Source organism: Quercus lobata, chromosome 9 (assembly GCF_001633185.2).
Source record: "Quercus lobata isolate SW786 chromosome 9, ValleyOak3.0 Primary Assembly, whole genome shotgun sequence".
Lineage (NCBI taxonomy): Eukaryota > Viridiplantae > Streptophyta > Magnoliopsida > Fagales > Fagaceae > Quercus > Quercus lobata.
Genome location: NC_044912.1, coordinates 6,746,695 through 6,767,529, shown reverse-complemented (window position 1 = coordinate 6,767,529; position 20,835 = coordinate 6,746,695). Strand labels below are relative to the sequence as shown.

Here is a 20,835-nt window from a genome sequence, read left to right as displayed (position 1 = left end):
CTCCTTGATTCCTTCCTCCTCATAAATCCAATCCCCAACAAAATTTTTAATAGCCAAAATCTGATTCCTTTTCCTTCTCACCAAAGTCGAAACATGATAGAAATTGGTGTTTCTATCCCCTTGAATCATCCAATTAACCCGGGATTTAAGAGCCCATAATTCCTCCTCTTGGCGAAGAATAGTATCAAACTCCTTTACCAACTCTTTTTCAAGGTTTAGGAGGAAGGTTGAAGGCTTTATGGAGACTACTCGCTGGATGCCTTTCAACCTTGCTAGGATATTCTTTTTCTTGACAAAAATGTTACCAAAATGGCGCCTGTTCCACAAGTTAGCCTCCTTGGTAAAAATCTCAGTTGCTTCTCTCAGGCTGCAGGGCTGTCTCCAAGACTGCGTAACAATACTCGGGAAGGTGGGGTCAGTCAGCCAGCAAGTTTGGAACTTGAACGGCCTATCTCTCTTCCTATTTGTTCTAGGGAGCAAATCAATCATAACCGGGCAGTGGTCTGAGTGGCACCTTGCAAGATGCATAACTCTTGCTTCAGGATAATGAAGGAACCAGCTGGGATTTACAAAGAACCTGTCTAGCCTTACTTGGATGAGAGCTTGGACTTCCCTTTTATTAGTCCAAGTAAAACGCGGCCCAGAAAAACCTATATCAATCATATTACAATTATCCAAGCACTCTTTGAATCGAAGAGAGCTATTAACCCCAACAGCCCTACCCCCAAACTTATCCTCAGTTGTAAGAGTTTCATTAAAATCACCCGCAATAACCCAAGGCATATCATGAAGCTCAGCTACTTTATTTAAGTTATTCCACAAAATATGCCTTTCGGCACTCCTAGGACTAGCATAAATTGCAGAAAATAACCAGCTGATGTTAGAGTTCATTACCTTAACCATGGCATGGATCTCTTGTTTAGTACTTGACAGCGGTTTAACCTCCACTTGATCAGCATTCCAAAGCATCCAAAGCCCCCCTGCATATCCGATAGTATCCGTGTGAATCGCACCATCAAAAGGAAGGCGATCAGTGATCTCTTTAGCCCGCTCACCACCAACTTTAGTTTCCATTAGGACTAGGATAGCCGGATTATGAATACGAATCAACTCTCTAACATGCCCTAGGAAAGTGGGCTTCAAAGCTCCCTGCAGTTCCATATGATGACATTCATGAGGATTAAAAAATTTGGAGGTGAGGCACTCGTTAGGAGGAGGCATCAGCTTGACCTCCTTTCTCAAAATCCATACGAACCACTTCCGCATCTCCTTCATCTGCTCCTCCCCTGAGAACAACGTCAGTTTCCATTGAAGCATTCTCATTTTCAGTTCTTAAAATGCTACAGGAAGAATGCACAACAGATTCGGTTGAAGGCCTTGGGACAATTCTATCGTGAACTACTTTCCCATGAACCTCTCCATCTAGCTTTTCACTGTTAACTTCTTCGGTATCTCTGCTACAATTCCCTTTGAACTTATAGCCTATCTCCGGCCAGGCCAACATTGTAAGCGGAAGTTCATCAGCAACACTTGGGGTTTGGAATTCCTCACCTCCTTGCTCGGAGTTGTCCCCACTCCCATCGATAGGCATAGACTTAAGGCTAAGGTGATTTACGGATTGGGAATTTCCAGCTGAAACAGTCTGGTGGCGTTGAAGAGCCCTAGCTCGTGCAAGGGCCTTTTTTCCCTTTATCGAAGCTTTAGATTTGGCACTATTAACACTAACTTCAACTATAGCCCGTTCCCCACCATTAGTTAGAATATATGCAGAAGGGCTTTGATTTGCAGCCACTGGGCTTTGAAGGGCCGATTCTTGGGCCACATGTGTTGCAGTGGTGCCAATCCTCTGGATAACCTGAGCAAAGTGGGCTTCATTAAAACTTTTCAAAGGCATAAGTTTTCTCTTGGACTCCCTAACCGGCCCATCATTGGTCTTAAAACTCCCCATGTTGTTGCTGAACCTGGCCTCAGTCACGCTCTTCCTCAAAACTTGCCTAAGCTGACCGTTACCTAGCACTGTATGGGACCCTCCACTACCATGAGCTTTTGTCCCATTCTTTCTACGCGCCACAACAATCCAAGGTCTGTATGTACTATTCTGCAATTCCTCTTGCTCACTCTCATGCACGATCTTGCTAGGCCCCACTTCTTCTCTAGTGTTGTCAGGCGCATGTAAATTGCATGCATGATGTCTCTGATCCTCAACCTCCTCCGCTACCACCTCCCTCGACCGTGGCTCTGGTCGGATAGTATATGGGCAGCTTTCTTTCCGGTGGCCAATTCGACCACAAGAAAAGCATAATCTCTGTAGCCCTTCGTAGCACACAGCTTGTTCAAATTTTCCGATCAAGACTGCCGTAACCAATGGTTTATCCACATCAACTTGAATACAAATCCTAGCAAATCTGCCTCTCGTCTCCGTGGCAGTATGGGAGTCTATCCTCAAAACATGTCCAATGGATCTACCAATGTGAAGCAAGGCTTCAGAGTTATAGTATTCAATAGGGAGTGCATTTAACCGAACCCACACAGCTACTAAGTTGACATTTGCCGATTCCGGACGGAAATTTGGTTCCCAAGGCCGAATGGAGAGGAAATGTTCCCCAGTGAACCAAGGCCCCTTCTTGAGTATAAGCTCATAATCCTCTTTCAATGAGAATCGAGTGAGGAAAAACCCATTCTCTAGATCAACACAATCCAGCCTACCAGCGAGTTTCCATAAGGAAAGAAGTCTATTTTGGAGGAAGTTTAGACCCACCGACCTGCCATAGAGTTTCACAATAAGGGCTTTCGACCATGGTGTTCGAATGTGCTGTTTAAAATCCTTTGAAAATTTGACAGCAACTAGACCTTGACGCAAGTTTTCAACTTCTTCGTCTGAATCCGCATCGTCATCCATGGCCTCTCCACAGCAGAAAGCCTCAGAGTACGCACCAGGGATATCTCCAACGACCTTATCCCTGAATGAGGTTGCTCCATTCCAAGACCCACCTCCAAGTTTAGGCGAAGAAGAGCCCGAACCTGGTCCTTCTCTGTATCCTGCATGATTCACATCTTTCACTTTCTTGTTACTACGAACTAACTCTTCTTGTTCTTCTCGTGACAGGGGAAGAGGAGAGGGCTCCATGAGGACTTGTCTCTACGTGGAATTGATAGCCCGGCCCTAGCAGAATAATGACAAATTATTTTTCATTTGAGCTTTCACCTCATCTAAATTTAGCATTTATGTCAAAAGTATGTGTCTAAGTATAAATAGGGGACTCATGTCTTAAGAAGAGGACTTGACTCTCCTATCACAAGACAACCAAAATCTAGCAAATATGTTCAACAAAACAGTCACTATAGAGAAAGTAAGCTAGCAAAGGAGTGAGTTTCTGTTGGTGCAAATACAATAAAAATCACAAGAGAAATATAAAAAATTACAATAAAAATTATTTTGAAGATTTCAACACAATTGGATTGAGGCATGGGTATCTCGCTTTCCTTGAGGTAATTCAAGCCTTTTTGATTGGCAATGCCTAAAACCAGTGTAGCAAATCTTCTCTTGACTTTTCTTCTCTAAGATACAACAACTCAATGATGTTGTTTGGCTCAAATGAATTCAGCACAAATTGTTTATCCCCAAGCTAGTCAAAATAACACATCTGCTTACCTAAAATCTATCTAATGCTATGTGTATGAGTGTGTGGGTGTGTAGGAATGATGCAAATAGTCTTATTTATAGACTCTTAGGACTTACTCAAGATTAACCGCATTATAACCTATTTATTCACATAAAGTCTATACCTATTATGTCAAGGTTGGAGTTTCTAAAATAAATTGGGAATTACGGAATTAGAATGCAAAAACACTAACTCCCCATTTACCACATTAAACTCCCCTATCCTTTTCAATAAATTTGCCAACTGTAATTAATTTATTAAAGTAACGATTCAACATTAAAATACTCTCAACAATTGCTCCAACATTATTATGTTGAGAAGACATGTAGAGTTTGATATTTTGATGGGTCGATTGAATAAATTTGATGCATGTACAATTATTGAGGGCATTTCCAATATTTGAGTACACTTTAGATGCCCTAATTAAGCCTTTATTATAACTTCCCTCATACGTTTAGCTCAAGTTAATAGTGCAGAATATTTATGCTAATGGTCCATATAACTCTTGTCGTAATCACCATAATAAAATTGTAGCCAACCCATGGACATTTTCCTTGCTATCTTTCGGTGGACCATGCAAATCCGTGTGTTTGTGTGTGCGGTTGAGCTTAATTTTCTGTTGTTCACATTCAATAGATTTTTACTGTTCTCTTCTCTCTTCTTTTTTTTTTTTTTTTTTTTTAATAATAATAAAAACTAGGTATATTAGGATAAATTTTTCTATTACTCCATTTTGTTACAAACTGATGTAACTTTCCATAGTGAGTCAAATCTAATTACTTGCTATACTAATAATTCAGTGAAACAGATCCGATTAGTTTGATAATTCAGTAATCATGTTAGTTTGCAATTACTCTCTGTAATAATGTTTGTATATGTAGTACCTACACATTTGTCATTGTCCATGCTTTTATACAATTAACTAGTTGATATAATTTATTGTCCTTTTCATAATCAATTTGTTTTTTTACGTACAACTTTTTTTGTTTTCTTCCTTTCTTAAATTCACAAAATCTTATCCACAATGCGTGAAATTCAAGATTCACCATCCAAAAGAAAGAGACTGAATTTGACTTAAATCACCGGTAATAGTACTCCTCTAATTATTCTACTAAACAAACAATTTTTTGTGGTGGACAATCAGAGATGATAGGCCATCATAGGTCTCAGAAAAATTGTCATACTGCTAATGATGTGATTAATTGAGAGAGATCCCCACAACTTTCTCCATCATTAGCTCATTTACAGAACTTTTTTTCTTATTTACTTTATCCATTTTTGGTAGCTAGCTGGGAAAGCTCATTTTACAATTTGAACATACATAAATAAATGCACTGCACTGTTCTTCTTGGATTAAAAGTTTAGAACATATCAAATTGCTTTAAGTAAAATTTTATCAACTTTTCAAATATTTCTTTTAAGTAAAATTACTAGTGATGTGATTAATTGAGAGAGATCCCCACAACTTTCTCCATCATTAGCTCATTTACAAAACTTTTTTATTTCCTTTTCATTTTTCTATTTTTGGTAGCTAGGAAGCTCATTTTACAATTTGAACATACATAAATAAATGCGCTGCACTGTGCTTCTTGGATTAAAAGTTTAGAACATATCAAATTTGCTTTAAGTAAAGTTTTATCAACTTTTCAAATATTTCTTGCACTCATAAACTGAGTAATTTTGCATTGTACTAATGAATTGCTTTACGTTTAGCTTTTGTTTTCTATTTGCAATGTGAGGCCAACCACTCAACTTCATGACACTAAGGTGGAAAAGAAAAGAAATTTCCAAAAACAATAAATTAAAAAATAAAAAAAAATAAAAATCCCTCAAGAACTCAATTAAACATCTATATCAGTATTTCACTGGGACATATATATATATATATATATATATATATATATAAATCCAAGAATGAGCAAGAAATTTTATTAATCAAACAACATATATAAACAAGGAAAATGCTTTTTGTATTATAAATTGGATTATTACTTTCTGAGGTAAAGAATGAATCTCACATGAGAAACTACAAAGATGATAAACTCAAACCTATATTGCTAAATCACAAATCTAAAGCCTCCCCAAAAGAATCTCATAAACCCCATTCAAGAAAGCAATAGATAGCTCAAACAAATACATCAAGAAGATTGTGCAGAACCGAACATAAACTAGGCTTTTTTCAGCAACTAAAAATAAAGAATGAATGAGGAAGAGTCTTGCATTGATGTGTAAGAATTCAGACGAAGATTTCTGAAAGCATGAGTACGTATTCTGCGCCTTGGTTGAGCAAGCCTCTCAGTCAGACTTGTAAGCACAGCAGCGTATTCCCCCAAGAGCTCCGCCATGATCACCATCATCATCATCTTCTTTCTCCTCTTTCTTTCTTTGTTTCTTTCTTTATGTGAAAGCACTGCTGAGACTCAAAGGGATTGCTTGCTAGCTTGAACTTTCAAAGTCCTAAACAATGACTTTTTGTACCTCTCTAGCAGCAGTAGTAGTACTTATATGTTATAAGTTGAAAGTGGTGGCAAAAATGAAGCCAAATTTATAAGCTAGTAGTGGGTGGATAGGCCAAGCCTACCTTGTGCTTTCTATAATTCCATATGGGTTAGGTACATTTATAATCATCATAGATAGAAACTGGTTTCACATTGTGTATTTTTTGGTCAGCTGACGCGTAAAGGGTAATCATTAAGGTTAAAATTAAGCATGCTTAGTTTTGCTAAGACGTTTTTTGTTTCTGTATGACTTGTGTATTCACGTTTTTACTTTTTCCTTAGCTGATGTGGGATGAGACCCTTGGTTGATTATGGAGTGGCTTGAAAGTATGCCTTTTTTTTTTCTTTTCTTTTTCTGAAATAATGGGATGCTTTGGCATTATCAGACAGTTAAGCTAACTCTTTAGGTCACATGAGAATGACATGTGAGCTACCCTACCATGTTTTCCTAGGTATATTACTGCTTTGAGAATGTAACAATGTGAATATTTTATAAGATAACAGTACCTTTAGACTTAATTACTCTGCAATTTCATCTTTTGAACGAGTGCAAGTATAAATAACAATACAATTCACGTGTGAATTGTGGAATGTAATTCAGGTTTTGTGTTGGCGAATTAAACTTGCCCCTTCATCTGTGCTAAGAGTCAAAAAGACTTACTTGACAGTAATCTTTTGTAATATATCAAGTATTTTATAGGGTAAAGTAAAAGAACCCTACTAATTATTACTCTGCACTTTCTTCTATTTCACCCATTGGAAAATGAACAAGTAGAGTATAAATAAAGATACAATTCACGTGTCAAATATATATGAAATGTGATTCAGGTGTGTGTTAGCTAAGAGGAAGAATATAGACAACTTTTGTACCATAATTTTTGCCACAATTTTAATATAAGTAAATGTGAATGATGGATTCATATTAATGTAATATAAAACTGCTCATTTACAATTGAACACGTCAAAATTGTGGCACAATTAAATTATGGTCTTAAAAGAACTCATTAATTAGCAAAACTTAATTACTCCCTTATTTGAAGAGGCACATAAGGACTTACTTAATTGTGATCTTTTATAAATTATTATTTGATGTTTTGTTAGAGGAAATTTTAGTTTCTCATTGGCTAATGCAATTAACTCTACCTCAATTCCTAATAAGATTGGTGTTCTGATGACTTCCATTCTGATAAAAGAGGATGGTAAAAAATAATAGTGTTAGAATTCATACCTGTGTGGGCAAAATCTTAGCCTCAAATATATCAAATTTGAGTCGCATCAATGGAATTGTGTTAGGATTGAATTTGGGTCATAAGCTACTTCAAGACAATAAAGACATGATCTGCTCAAAGATGGTGAATTGATGATCTTTTACTAATATATTTTACACCAAAACTATCTTTGAATGAAATTTATGCCGTGGGATAGTAAGCATATGTTGCTTCAAAATGGACACAAGTTTAACCAAATTTGGGAGTTAGATATGGCCATTTGAAATGTGCACAACTATATTAATTGTCTCTAAGTGTTCACACGAACCTCGCTTAGTTGAAATTGCGGCAAAGAGTAAACCAACTTTTGAACTCTTGACAAATTAACCTAATGATTTCTTATATTATAAAATCAACCCATGTTGCACAAATGGAGAGCAAAGAGGTTGTCATATTTACCTAAAAAGCTAACCTTCTTGAGCCTAAAAAATTATAAAATTCTCTCACTTGAGTGTTCTATTTACAAGTTCCTTCTAGAGTTCCTCCCAAACCATAAAAGTTGTTAACCCTTACCAATGAGTTCACTCATGCAAGAATTTTTATAGAAGGATTTCAAAGTTCTAGAACCATTGCGATAAGAGGCAAAAAAGTCATGGCTTAGGTTACAGATAAAGTTTAGGACTACAAAGGTGTTGTGAGTGTTGGGAAATTTAGACCCCGGTTGATAGAATTAACAAGTTTTAAACCCAAGTTGTTAATTAGATTTATTATGAATAAAACAAACAAACATCAATATCATGTCAAAATCATACAGTGGAAAAATAAATAAGACAAGATATGATGACCTAGGAAAACCAATTAAACAAACTAGTTTCACAGTAAAAAACCTAGGGGGAAACCTTCCCGAAAAGCGAGAAGTTTCAGATCTAATACAAAACATTTGTCCCTAGACTCTACAATTCCCGTAGATGAACTCACAGCAGAAACCTTCTACCGCTTCAGAACCTCTGAACTCTTCAACATATGAATGCTACCATTTTTGCACGGATCCCAATACGTGACTAACCAATGATGCACGGCTCCCAGTACGTGACTAACACACCAACTAGAAGAAGATGTTGACTGCAAAGTTCTTCACTTTATCAACAATAAAGATCAAGAAGCATTTGGTTACAAAACCCTAAGGCGTAAAGACACAATAGCTTCTTTCAGAGAGAATAAGGCATTGGTCACCTTTTGCATATGTTCTCCTTGTATTCCCTTATGTGACGGCCTCTGAAATAAACCTTATATATGTCTAGGGTTGTGAGAAAAGAAACCCTACACATACATGTCAGCATGAGCTGAAAATCAGATCTAAAAATCTAAATTTCGTAATTCTTGATTAATTGAGGAGGTGTCGAGGGGACAGAAATTTGCTCAATCGATCGACCTAGCTATCGAGAGGTGTCGAGATTGCGATAAGAAGCAACTGAAGAGCTCGACAGATAAGCTAGGTGTCGTGAGATGTCGAGCAACTATCGAGCTTTAAAATTCAGCACTTTCTCACTTAATTCTTTGACAAACTTGCATGATTTTAACACTTAAACTTAAAACAAGGTTTCTTGAAGTATTAAACATATCCTAGATCTACCCAAATATAAGTAAAGTGCATTTTGTCAAAGGATTAGCCAATTACATAAAATAGTGATATATGTTCCTAACAAGTGAATCACATATGTCCTAACAAGTGAATCACATATGTCCTAACAATCTCTCCCTTTGGCAATCCGTGACAACCACAACAAACAAATGAACATATGAGAGAAATCATAAATCACTCAACTCATATTCACTTATTGAATACAATAAAATCTATCCTAACATAAACTCTTGAAAAACTTTGCAAGAAGAGAGTTCATAGCAAGGAAGACTTTGACAACCTGTATTTCTAAAACACTTTAAACAAAACTCATCAAGGCATCTTAATTTGAGACAAAAATAATAGATTGCATACAATATATAAGAAACATGTGTATAAAGATAGAAAAGAAACAACATATATAAGAGTAGGTGAAATAAACATACATCAACATATAAAGAAGAAAAAGTACAATGTATGTAAATATGGTCACAAGACCGATGTACAAGAAGAAGGAGGTAAGCACTCCCCTTAACAAGATGAAACACATCTCCCCCTTACAGAGGCATGTATTTCTCCCCCTACCATGTAGAATCTTAAAAAAAACCACAAAGTCTCCACAATTTCTCCCCTTTTTTGTCATGATTGACAAAGGGTACAAGAAACTAGAAAACTTCACCCGAGAGACATAAAAATGATCAAGGATGATCAAGGGGGCACAAGAAATCCATATAAATGCATGAATGTAATGAAACAAGATGCTATGGATGACAAGATAATAGAAGGATGCAAAACATGTGAAAAAGAAATCTCTCGACAAGAAAAATGTTATGCATATAGATCCCAAAACACACACACACTAAACAAGTCTAACCAATTTTATATTTAAAAAACAAGTCAAGACAGTTTAGTGAACATACATTAACACATGTAAACCTTGTGATGGCCAAATCACATTGTACCTACACATGTATCAAGAGTAGTAAAGAATATTGCATATTGTGTGTGAAAAACATCACAAGATTGCATAAGTATCAACTAGTTATGACGATTTGAGATATGAGAAAATCACTTTAACTCACACACAATCATAACTATTTGATGGAAACTATCACTTTCGAAATATATCTTATAACTCCCGCATCTCCTAGAATACACGCTTGCAATCATATTTAAAGCATTTTGATCTTTTTGTTTTTTATTTTTCTTTGCATATGTTTCTTTTTAAGCAAATCATGCATGGACATATAAGAGATAGAAAAGAAATACTCAATTATGTTAAGCATTTGACATTCCAATTTTGTTATACCGAAGCGCACAAATGTCATTAACATCACACTTTTGTTATGCCAAAGCATACAGATGTTATTTCATGATTGGCGGGCAATAATGGTGAAATGGTTATTTATACCTTTCTCTTAGGATTTTTTAGTCCTTCCCGTCAAAAAGAGTAATACGAGTGTTAAGTACAAGAGATAACTTAATCTTACTCATCACAAACAAGAGTCACAAAACTCACTTGCTTAGTTGTGCATAGAGATGCTCATCTAAGTTACAAAAGATAAAAAGTTTAGAAAATTTTGTTTCAATGGTCAGCCAAGGTACACAAGTACCAATGTACACAAAACACACACTGTTTTTGTATTTTTATGATTTTTCTCTTTTTATTTTTATTTTGAAAACAAAATAAAATAAAAACTAAACAACCAAACAAAATCAGACAAACAACATGAAAGAAATATGCATATACATGAAAGCATGATAGAAAGGTGCAGATGCATGAAAGCATGATTCCAAAAGCAGATAAGAAATCAAGTAAAGAGAGTCCTACTTTAGATAGAAAGAATTAAAGCAGAGGACAAACAGAAAAAAAAAAAAAAAAAAAAAAAAAAAAAAAAAAAAAAAAAAAAAAAAAAGTCTTAAGCTCCTTTCTCACCCACACAGCACGAGTCTTTGATCGTGAAGATGAAAAGACACGTGTCCTAGTATGTCTTCTAAAAGACATAGAAGAATTAAAATTCTTCTGAAAGTGAGTTAAAAAACCCAAAGCTTTTAACAACTCTCTAAACAAAGGTGTAGGTCCTTAAGAGAAAGCCTGTGACCGTTTGGACAATTGCTTATGAGGGTACAACTTAAAGCAATTAGGACGAATGTGTCCAGAAACATCACAATAGTGACAAACATGATATCTAACAAAGGATTTAGAATTAGCCAAAACATTTTTGGATTTCATACCTTTATCACCTATCTCAGATTGTGGCATAAAGACAGTCCTTGATCCAGAAGTCGTGGAAGAGGAAAGGCTGGAGGAAACAGCATATTCTAAGCCAATCTTATCAGAACTAGGCTTTTGAGCACTCAATACCTCATCAAGCTTTGCTTAGATATCCTCTCTATTTGAGTTCTAACTTGACTAAACTCAACCTCGAGATTCTTGATCTTCTCTTCTAATGAGATGTTCTCCATAACAAGAGTCTCAACTAACCTTGTAGTCTTATCTTGTTTGACTGACAGATTAGCTTTTTCAGTTTTTATTTCATTAAGCACTTTTCTATAAAAATGAGAAGTCTTTTCAGATTTTATAAATTTAGTGCATAGCTTATCATAGGCTTCTTGAAGGGTCATCTTCTTGGGTACTTTATCATTAGAAGAATCCTCACTATCACTAACACTCTCCACAATCACCTTGTCAGTCAAGGCAGTAAAGGCCATAATGTGACTACATTTACCCACATACTCATCAGAAGAGTCATTCTCAGTATCACTTCAGGTAGCAACCAACTCTTTATCTTTTGACTCCTTGGTCTTTTCCTTCATGAGGTAGTTTAGGCACTTTATCCTCATATGACCAAAACCTTTGCACTCATGGCATTGAATGAGGGGTTTCTCATTCTTACCCTTCCTTGAGGATTTTTTTGGATTCCGCAATAGATTCTCCAAGATTGAAAGTAGAATTCACAATATCCTTGAGTTTAGCATAGAACTCATCAAAGGTTTCATTCTCCTCCATCCTTATTTCTTCAAAACTACTAGTGAGTTTTTTGAAGTTTCACAGTCTTTACTACCTTGGTACTTTCATAGGTGGTCTCAAGAATGATCCACGCTTCCTTAGCAATTTCTATGGATGATATTTTCTTGAATTTCTCGTTGGTCACCCCACAAAACAAAGCATTCAAGGCCTTACTGTTGAAATTTGCTGCTATAATTGTTGCATCATTTCAATCCACCGGCGCTTCCTTTGGCTTAATCCAGCCAACTTCAACAACTTGTCATACCTATTCACCTAGAGCCTGCAAAAAAACTTTCATACAAACTTTCCAGTTCGCATAATTAGTTCCATCAAATAAAGGAGGAATCAAAAGAGATTGTTCACGATCCATGACAACAGGGGTCAAGGATCACACTTAGGAAATTAATCCAATCAGAGTGTACCTACTCTGATACCACTTGTTGGGAAATTTAGACCCCGGTTGATAGAATTATCAAGTTTTAAATCCAAGTTGTTAATTAGATTTATTATAAATAAAACTTGTTAAAACAAACAAACATCAATATCATGCAGCGGAAAAATAAATAAGACAAGATATGATGATCCAGAAAAACCAATGAAACAAACTAGTTTCACAGTAAAAAAACCTTAGGAGAAACCTTCCTGAGAAGCAATTCATTATAGTAAATAGAAGTTTCAAATCTAGTACAAAATCTTTATCCCTAGACTCTACAATCCCCATAGATGAACTCATAGCAAAAACCTTCTACCGCTTCAGAACCTCTGAACTCTTCAATATATGAACACCACCCTTTTTGCACGGCTCCCAGTACGTGACTAATCAATGATACACGGCTCCCAGTACGTGACTAACACACCAACTAAAACACCAACTAAAAGAAGATGTTGGCTGCAACGTTCTTCACTTCATCAACAATGAAGATCAAGAAACACTTGGTTACAAAACCCTAAGGCGTAAAGACGCAGTAGCTTCTTTCAAAGAGAATAAGACATCGGTCACCTTTTGCATATATTCTCCTTGTATTCTCTTATGTGACGGCCTCTGAAATAAGCCTTATATATGTCTAGGGTTGTGAGAAAAGAAACCCTACACATACATGTCAGCATGGGCCAAAAATCAAATCCGAAAATCTGAATTTCGTAATTCTCGATCTATCGAGGAGGTGTCAAGCAAGTGTCGAGGGGACAGAAATTTGCTCGATCGATCGACCTAGCTATCGAGAGGTGTCAAGATTGCGATAAGAAGCAACTAAAGAGCTCGACAGATAAGTCAGGTGTCGAGAGGTGTCGAGCAATTATCGAGCTTTAAAATTCAGCACTTTCTCACTTGATTCTTGGACAGACTTGTATGACTTTAACACTTGAACTTGAAATAAGGTTTCTTGAAGTATTAAACACATCCTAGATTTACCCAAATATAAGTAAAGTGCGTTTTGTCAAAAGATTAGTCAATTACATAAAATAGTGACATATGTTCCTAACAAGTGAATTATATATGTCCTAACAGTGAGTATATACATATTGTAATTGTTTACTTTAGTATGATTTTCCTATGGGGTTAATTGTCCAGGGTGGTTTTTCTTTTGAAGAGTTTTTCAATAGTTTTCCACTTCATCAAATTTTTTAATTTTTTTTAATAAAAACTTCTTTATTGGTATTGGATTTTGGTGACGCTGGGATTGTACAATCTATCAAATAGTTAACTATGAAATTAATTAAAAATTAATCAAGTTATTCATTAATTTACTACTTAGGTTTTTGGGGGTCTAAATCAAGAAATACTCTAATAGAGGAAACATTTCTAATAGTAAAACGAGGTCATCCTTCATTACACCAAATAAACACTATGGTACCGCCCTTATTATTTGTGGTCAGTGATTAGGGTGAGTTCAAACCTTATGGGTGACAACATAACATTGATTTGATTTTAGGACTCTTACCCTCTTCCTCCTGAAATCACTCATTTTTTGGATGCATATGAGATTAGTCTATGACTCAACTCACATGAAGAAACACATGTAACCCCCTTACCATATAAGGCCCACAAGCATAAGTTTACAATGAAAAAATAAATTATTATATTCACACTAACCGGTAGAGTCTTCATAACTAGCCAAGCCCTATATAGACTCTGCTCTTTCTCATTAGAGGGGATATAATATCTTATGAGACAGTCTTATAAAATCACCTCTCATACCATATATGAGATCAATTTATCTCTTACATTATATATGAATCTTACACATAAAACTGTGTCATATGGCAATTTTTCCTTGGCGCTTTTAAAGAATATTCCTATGCACTTTCCACAAACCAGCCCTATAGTTTATCAGCTCAAGCAAATGCTTAACTTACACGTCTTGTTAACTGGCTTTGGTCAAAAGTTACGTTGCTAATTGTTATGTTGTTATGTTATCCTTATCTAGTAAGGTCATAAAGAAGAACACGTGCAAGTTGAATTTTTCACTTTTCAGTTGAAATTTGGCAATGATAGTTTTTCAGGTATATTATGACAAAGAAAACTCAAACCTCCTTTAATTTCTATATGGATTTTTTCTGAAGATGTACATACCATGTTCATTAAATCAACCTATAATTAACAAGATATGGCAGTGAGCAAATTAAAGCTATTTGGCTTTTTTGGATTTGAATACTGTAAATTGATTGTCCATCTTGAACAAAGATAAGCTTAGGATGCATGATTAAATTTGGCTCCATTGCTTGTGCTGAATGTGAGGCCTGGGTTCCAGTAACCAGTTGGGAGACCCCAATGATAAAGGGTCACAAATAACTTGGTTTTGTATCAACCTAACATGCTTGACTTATGAGCCTGCTATTTGTTACATGCATGACCCATGAATAGTTTGAGACAGTACACGCATGTTTATGCTGACCCTGCTTTGAAACTTAAGAGGTACGTTCAAAGGAGCGAAAAGACTTATTGTTCAATTCTGATCAAATTTGAAGGATTAGGAAAAAAGAGCCATCACTATGTTCCGTTTAGAACAAGGACTTAGAGAGTCAAAAAAAATCAAAATGCTTGAAAAAGTAGTACTTATTTACAAATGACAAGAAGTCATCAGAAGGAATTGGATCTAGTGAAAACCTTTTTCCACGCTTTCCAGCTTAGAGACCGGACCATAGTAAAAGCCAAATAAGGCTTGGAGTCTCTTAAAGGATCCAAAGATGGTGGTTCTAATTCTTCTGATGTAATGTTGTCTTCTGGGTTCCAAAAACGAGCTTCTTTTCTCTTGCTCTTTATGTTTGCTAGCACATCATACTTGTTACAAATTCCCCACACAGTCACCTTTTGTTGATAATAATCCACGTTTACTGAGTATATTCCTGCTTTCAACAAGTTTCATAGAAATTAGATGTTAGAACATTTGGTAAAATGATTGAATTCACTCTATTTTATCAATTTAAACTTTTAGGATAAGTAAACAGTCATAATATTAAATGGTTCTTATTAGTTCATCAAAACTTATCTCATCTACAAAATTTTGTCTACATGCTTATTTCAATTTTTTTACTCTTTTGGGACAAAAAAACAAAAGGTCTAGTCTCTTTTTATCTATTCAATCGTCTCTTCCACATCTTTTTCGTTTTGTATGCACGAGTCACAGTGGGTGTGTATGCAATGATGGTGTCAGTAAAGTGATGAAGGCCCAAAATCGTGAAGGTCAGAGGCCTTATGATGGAGGCCTAATTTTCTCTGGTGGAGCTTACTCGACGAATGGCTAAATGCATTCATGGACTTTACAGAAATCGCATGGATTGGTTTTTGCCAATGACAAAGACTGACAATACATGTATAAAATGGTTATCTAATATACAGGCATCATTGACTTGCATCAAGCAATATGTTACCCTTGCTAGGCTATTCTCCTTTGCTTTTGAGCACGTTTTGTTGTGTCAGTGTGTTTTATTGTATGCGTGTTGTGGATATATTCAATTGCGTTTAGGAAGTGGTCCAATCTCAGTACTATTCATTAGGTGAATGCTATTTGCTATTTTCCTAACTCAATGGACCGGCAAGAGACATTGTAACACATCACACAGGTAAATATTACATGCCTATGGATTGTGACACAACATACAGGTATGTATTACATGCCTATAGAGACATTGTAACACAACACATACAAAAGGACTACTGTAGGGGAGGAACACCCAACCAGGGATAGAAGAAATGGACGCAAGATTGTGAGCAAGAAAGTTATTAAATCTAGTAGCAGGAGTAGCCACCCTATGAATTGAACATGTTTAGATCAAAATTTTTCATGTCTGATTTCTTGGTAAAAAAATTAGGCTGGTCCAGCCAAGAGAGAGGATGGATTTGGGGCTAAAATTAAATGCACTTTGTATCTTTCATGGCCTTGGGCTTGAGCCCATATGGAAATCATGCACATGCCTAGGCCCAGGCCCAGGCCCATATCCCACCCAAGTCCGAGTCTGTCTTATATGTAGGTTGACCAACACTTCAATAAAACAGTATATGCTATACCTAATGAATACAAGTATACAACCATCACCTAGCTTTGTTGGGATGAGGAGGTATATCATCTTATGCATGAGTACTCCCCCTTACATGGGTGGACTCCACTTGTGAGGTCGACCGTACCCCATATAAGAGGGATGACTCATGTATAAAATAAATAGTATATTTTTTCCGTTAAAATAGATAAGATGTTCTAATTAAGAAACAAAAATTTACATGACATATGAATATTATTCCAAACAAAATACATGAGCAACATGAAAATATAATTAATCTTATTGTCCTGAAGATAAAAGTGTAGAAATTAATCCTCTAAATTTACCTTTGAGATGGGATAAGGTCTTCTTCACTTTCTTCTCACACCCATAAGAATACAGAGGCACCATCATCTCCACATATTGTGCTTCCACATTCTTGCAAGCTGGAACAATTTGCATGTCTGCCATTATTCAAAACTCCCAAGTTACCATGCAAATACTTGCTATTGTTCTTGATAATATTGTGCAGTTGTTTCTCAACTATAAGTTGGTCAATCGTTATATATATATATATATATATATATATGTATATATATATATATATATATCAGGTTTGTAAGGTCTTATATAGAATGTACATAACACATTGATAAAGGTTTAAGATAATCCTAGATTCCCTAGAAAAGAAAGATAGTGCCCCCTTTTTCACTTTTCCTTGATTTCCTTTACATTTTCCTTGGTGATATTGCTTATGCTTTAACATCCTTGGCCGCTTGAGGTGGTTGAACAGGATTGTGTCTTAATTAAAAGATAGTACTTTGATTAGTGATTTGATTAGAGAAATTCCTGTATTGAATGGATGTGTGGGCTGGTGACTTGGATATGAGTGCAAAGCTGTGTCAGCATCTCTGTTTGGTTAACCAAAAGTGCATTGTATTCTATACTTTTCATAGGAGTTTACAGTCTTATATGTTGGCTCCCACATGGGTTGTTTTCCTTACCAAAGAAGATTGGTTTATGTGAATATTGCGATGTTGAAACTTTGGAAACTTAAAGATTAATAGATTCATTAAACTAATTTGAAGTTCTTATTCTATATGAAAAGAGAGAGAGAGAGAGAGATTAAAGCTTATAAGACTATGATTATATTCCCATCGATTATATTTGTGAAGTTGTTATTATGATGAAGTACTCAAAGCATCATCATTTTATGCGCTCTCATTGATTAGAAGGCCATGCACATGCATGCATTCTTTCCTTAGATTTGCAATGATCAGACCGATGCACCCTTTATCTTATCTCTAAATTTTATGGTCATGTTTTTTTTCTTTTTTTTTTTAATGCTGAATAAATATTATAGTCATGCTTAGAACTTGTATGACATCAAAAGGTATGCTTCCTCTTCAATAAAGTCCCTCTCTAACTAGGATGCTCATTAATATAACCTAAAGTTTTTTTCTTCTAAGGAGGATTTTAATTTTAATTTTTTTAATGCTGAATAAATAATATAGTCATGCTTAGAACTTGTTTGACATCAAAAGGTATGCTTCCTCTTCAATAAAGTCCCTCTCTAGCTAGGATGCTCATTAATATAACCTAAATTTTTTTTCTTCAAAGGAGGATTTTATTTTATTTTATTTTGGGATGAGATGAAGTGAAAGGAATTTTAAAGGAATATTACATCTATTATCTTGTTTGTTTGAGGGTTTAGTGAGAAGTGAGAAGAAATTCATTTCATTCCATGGTAAGCATTCCTACTAAAAGGTTTTTTTTTTTTTTTGGAGAAACCATTCCTACTAAAAGTTGGAGAAGCACTCATTATTTAATAAATACAGGTAAAATGTCAATTTTATTCTTATCATGAAAAAGGGAAATGAAATGTGGAAAGTGTAATAGAAGAATAATATATTTCTTTCATTTTCACTTTTTTTATGAATTTTTAAACCCATTAAAAAATAAACTATATATATTACTTTCCATTCCATTTCATTCTTTTTTTAATTTAGCATTTCATTCTATTCTGTTCTTTTAGAAAATTTCAAATGTAGTGTAAGAAAGATTGTATATATAATTACTTATGACATCTCATCAAGAATCAATAGGCTCACGATTTATGATGTCATCCAAAACAATCCACAGTATATGCAATATATTCAAAGATCTAGAGCTGGTATATATATTCCATGAAAAAAGTATTGTAATATTTGGGTTGTATTCATAAAAGATGTAAAGTGGGTTTAAAGGTGAAGCTACTGTTCACTGTGCAATAATGAAGAGCTCACTTGTGTTAGCTAGCTTGAGCAAAATTGAAAATCAAACAAGGAAGTTTTGACAGTCTCTTGTTTGAGCGAAACCATGGATTAATATTTTTGAAAGATTAGGAACTTACCATCTACGGCTGATTTTGTGGACACTGCAACCTTAATCCCTTCTCATATAAAAGTATAATTTTAATCCTGATTTCAGGGAAAAAGACAGTTGCAATAATAAAGAGAATTCTATTATCTTCCCAAACCCCTCCTATGAATATCCTTAACAGGTCACTGAGCCAGGCACCTTGATCTCTAATATATAAGTGTGCTGGACTTTTATCATTGAAAACATAGACATGTCTTCAATTTACTCATACTGAAAAAATCTCCTAGAGTAAATCGTTTGTTTGCAAGAGGCAATCATTTGTGAAGTTGATCACATTAAAGGAACAAAGCAAGAGTCTATTGTTGTTAGCAAGAATAGAGAGTTAGAGTACAATAGTCAGATCAATGGATAGATGATGTCACATGAGTAATCACAATAACCTTTTATACTGGCTTTGAATTTTGAGGTTCTATTCTACTCTCAGAGTATTTTTACCTTGGTAGGTGTTTCTACAAGGATTTTCATTTTTGTGAACAAATAATCGGTTATTAATATGTTTTTGTTTTAATCATCCATGCTTTGTCTATGTTTATGTATGATTAAATAATAAGTTATTTGTGATTTGAATCTTGTTCTAATTAACTTGTCTAATCATTAAATAAATTAACTAAGAATTGGTAGTAGGCTGCCTGAGATCTAAACTTAAAATTTCAAAAAAATTTAGTCAGTTAAGCTAGGTTCGACACACAAATCTCTAATTGGTGGAAAGACTCTAGAAGACAAACAGATAGAAGAATATTAAACACATATATGACGCAGGTTGTTCAACCTATTAGTTAATTTAGCCACACACACCTTCTTATTTTATGGATCCATCAATACTTAAGCTCTAAAATTACCAAAGATGCTTCTTAATACAAACTGATGACTACTAGTGCTACATTTGGCACCACCCAAACCAGAATGTTACACTATATATTAACACTTTGCTCTTCTTATCAAAAAAAAAAAAAAAACACTTTGCTCTATACATCTGCTCAATGTTACTGAACTAGAATATCCATACATTGATGAAACATTTTTTTCGAATAAAAACATAGAATTACAACTTTCAAGTACTAGAAAGTAGAAAACAGAAACTACTAATTAATATAGTAGTCAATAAAAGTAGCTTGATACTTTAATTGCGCTAAGATTAGTCAACAAAGTTGTTTTAAGCATGCTTTCCCTCTCTCTCTTTTCAACTAAGCTAGTCTTTGCTGTAATTTATTTTGTTTTGGTGTAAGAAGTAGATGCATTTTTGTGTCCTTACGTAACTTCTGAACCACATCCATTAGCTTCACTTTTTTTCTTTCTATCTTGTTTGATAATACATCAGCTTCATATACAGAATTCTTTTTGTTTGATATATTTCAGCTTTCCTTTAATCACCACACATTGTGTTCAACTTTTGAGGATTCACCATGACAAGCATGACTTTTGTGTATGAGACAAAAGGACATATGGATAGGTGTAATGGCATCAGCACCGCCGCCCCTCAGCCACGTTTTGAGTATGGATCCAATGGCTTCCATTGACGTGGATTTCCGTGTCTCACTCAGACCATGAAGATGAGTCAGATCTCAAGCACATGTGAGACCCACAACCATGTGAAACCCCCCACACCTCTGATCTTTTTTCTCAGGGAATCTCTCAATTTCTCAAACCCCCACACGTCAGTTTTTGTCCTTTATACACGTGACATCCACAAAAACATGAATTAGCAATAGTTTTTAGCTTTTTTCTACTATCCTGAATTGACTTTTGTACCCACTCAAAACCTTGTAAAGATGGATATTCGGATCACAGGACTGCTCAATGATTGCAAGGGTATGCATGTCATAATTAATGTTATAATCTGCGGCTTACCAAGTATCAACAGTGGTCATCACAGGAAGCTATGGGCCTATGCTAATGCGTGCTTCAAGGGCATACAATAATTAATAATTTTTTGAAAAAA

The 20,835-nt window shown here is 35.2% G+C and overlaps 1 protein-coding gene across 1 annotated transcript; it reads right to left on the bottom strand.

Annotated features, from left to right (window-relative positions):
- Positions 1 to 14,948: 14,948 nt before the first annotated feature.
- On the bottom strand, positions 14,949 to 17,034 carry LOC115962122 (protein SODIUM POTASSIUM ROOT DEFECTIVE 2). Its single transcript, XM_031081007.1, has 2 exons — positions 16,823 to 17,034; positions 14,949 to 15,344 (listed from the first exon to the last, which is right to left on the bottom strand). Exons 1-2 carry the CDS (start codon positions 16,944 to 16,946, stop codon positions 15,079 to 15,081), a joined length of 390 nt encoding a protein of 129 aa, XP_030936867.1. The 5' UTR covers positions 16,947 to 17,034; the 3' UTR covers positions 14,949 to 15,078.
- Positions 17,035 to 20,835: the final 3,801 nt, after the last annotated feature.

Bases quoted from the DNA above. Each gene is read 5' to 3' on its own strand.
- LOC115962122 (XM_031081007.1), bottom strand. From the start codon at position 16,946: ATGGCAGACATGCAAATTGTTCCAGCTTGCAAGAATGTGGAAGCACAA. The intron at 15,345-16,822 runs GTAAATTTAGAG...TGTTGAAAGCAG, and splicing joins GACCTTATCCCATCTCAAAG to GAATATACTCAGTAAACGTG.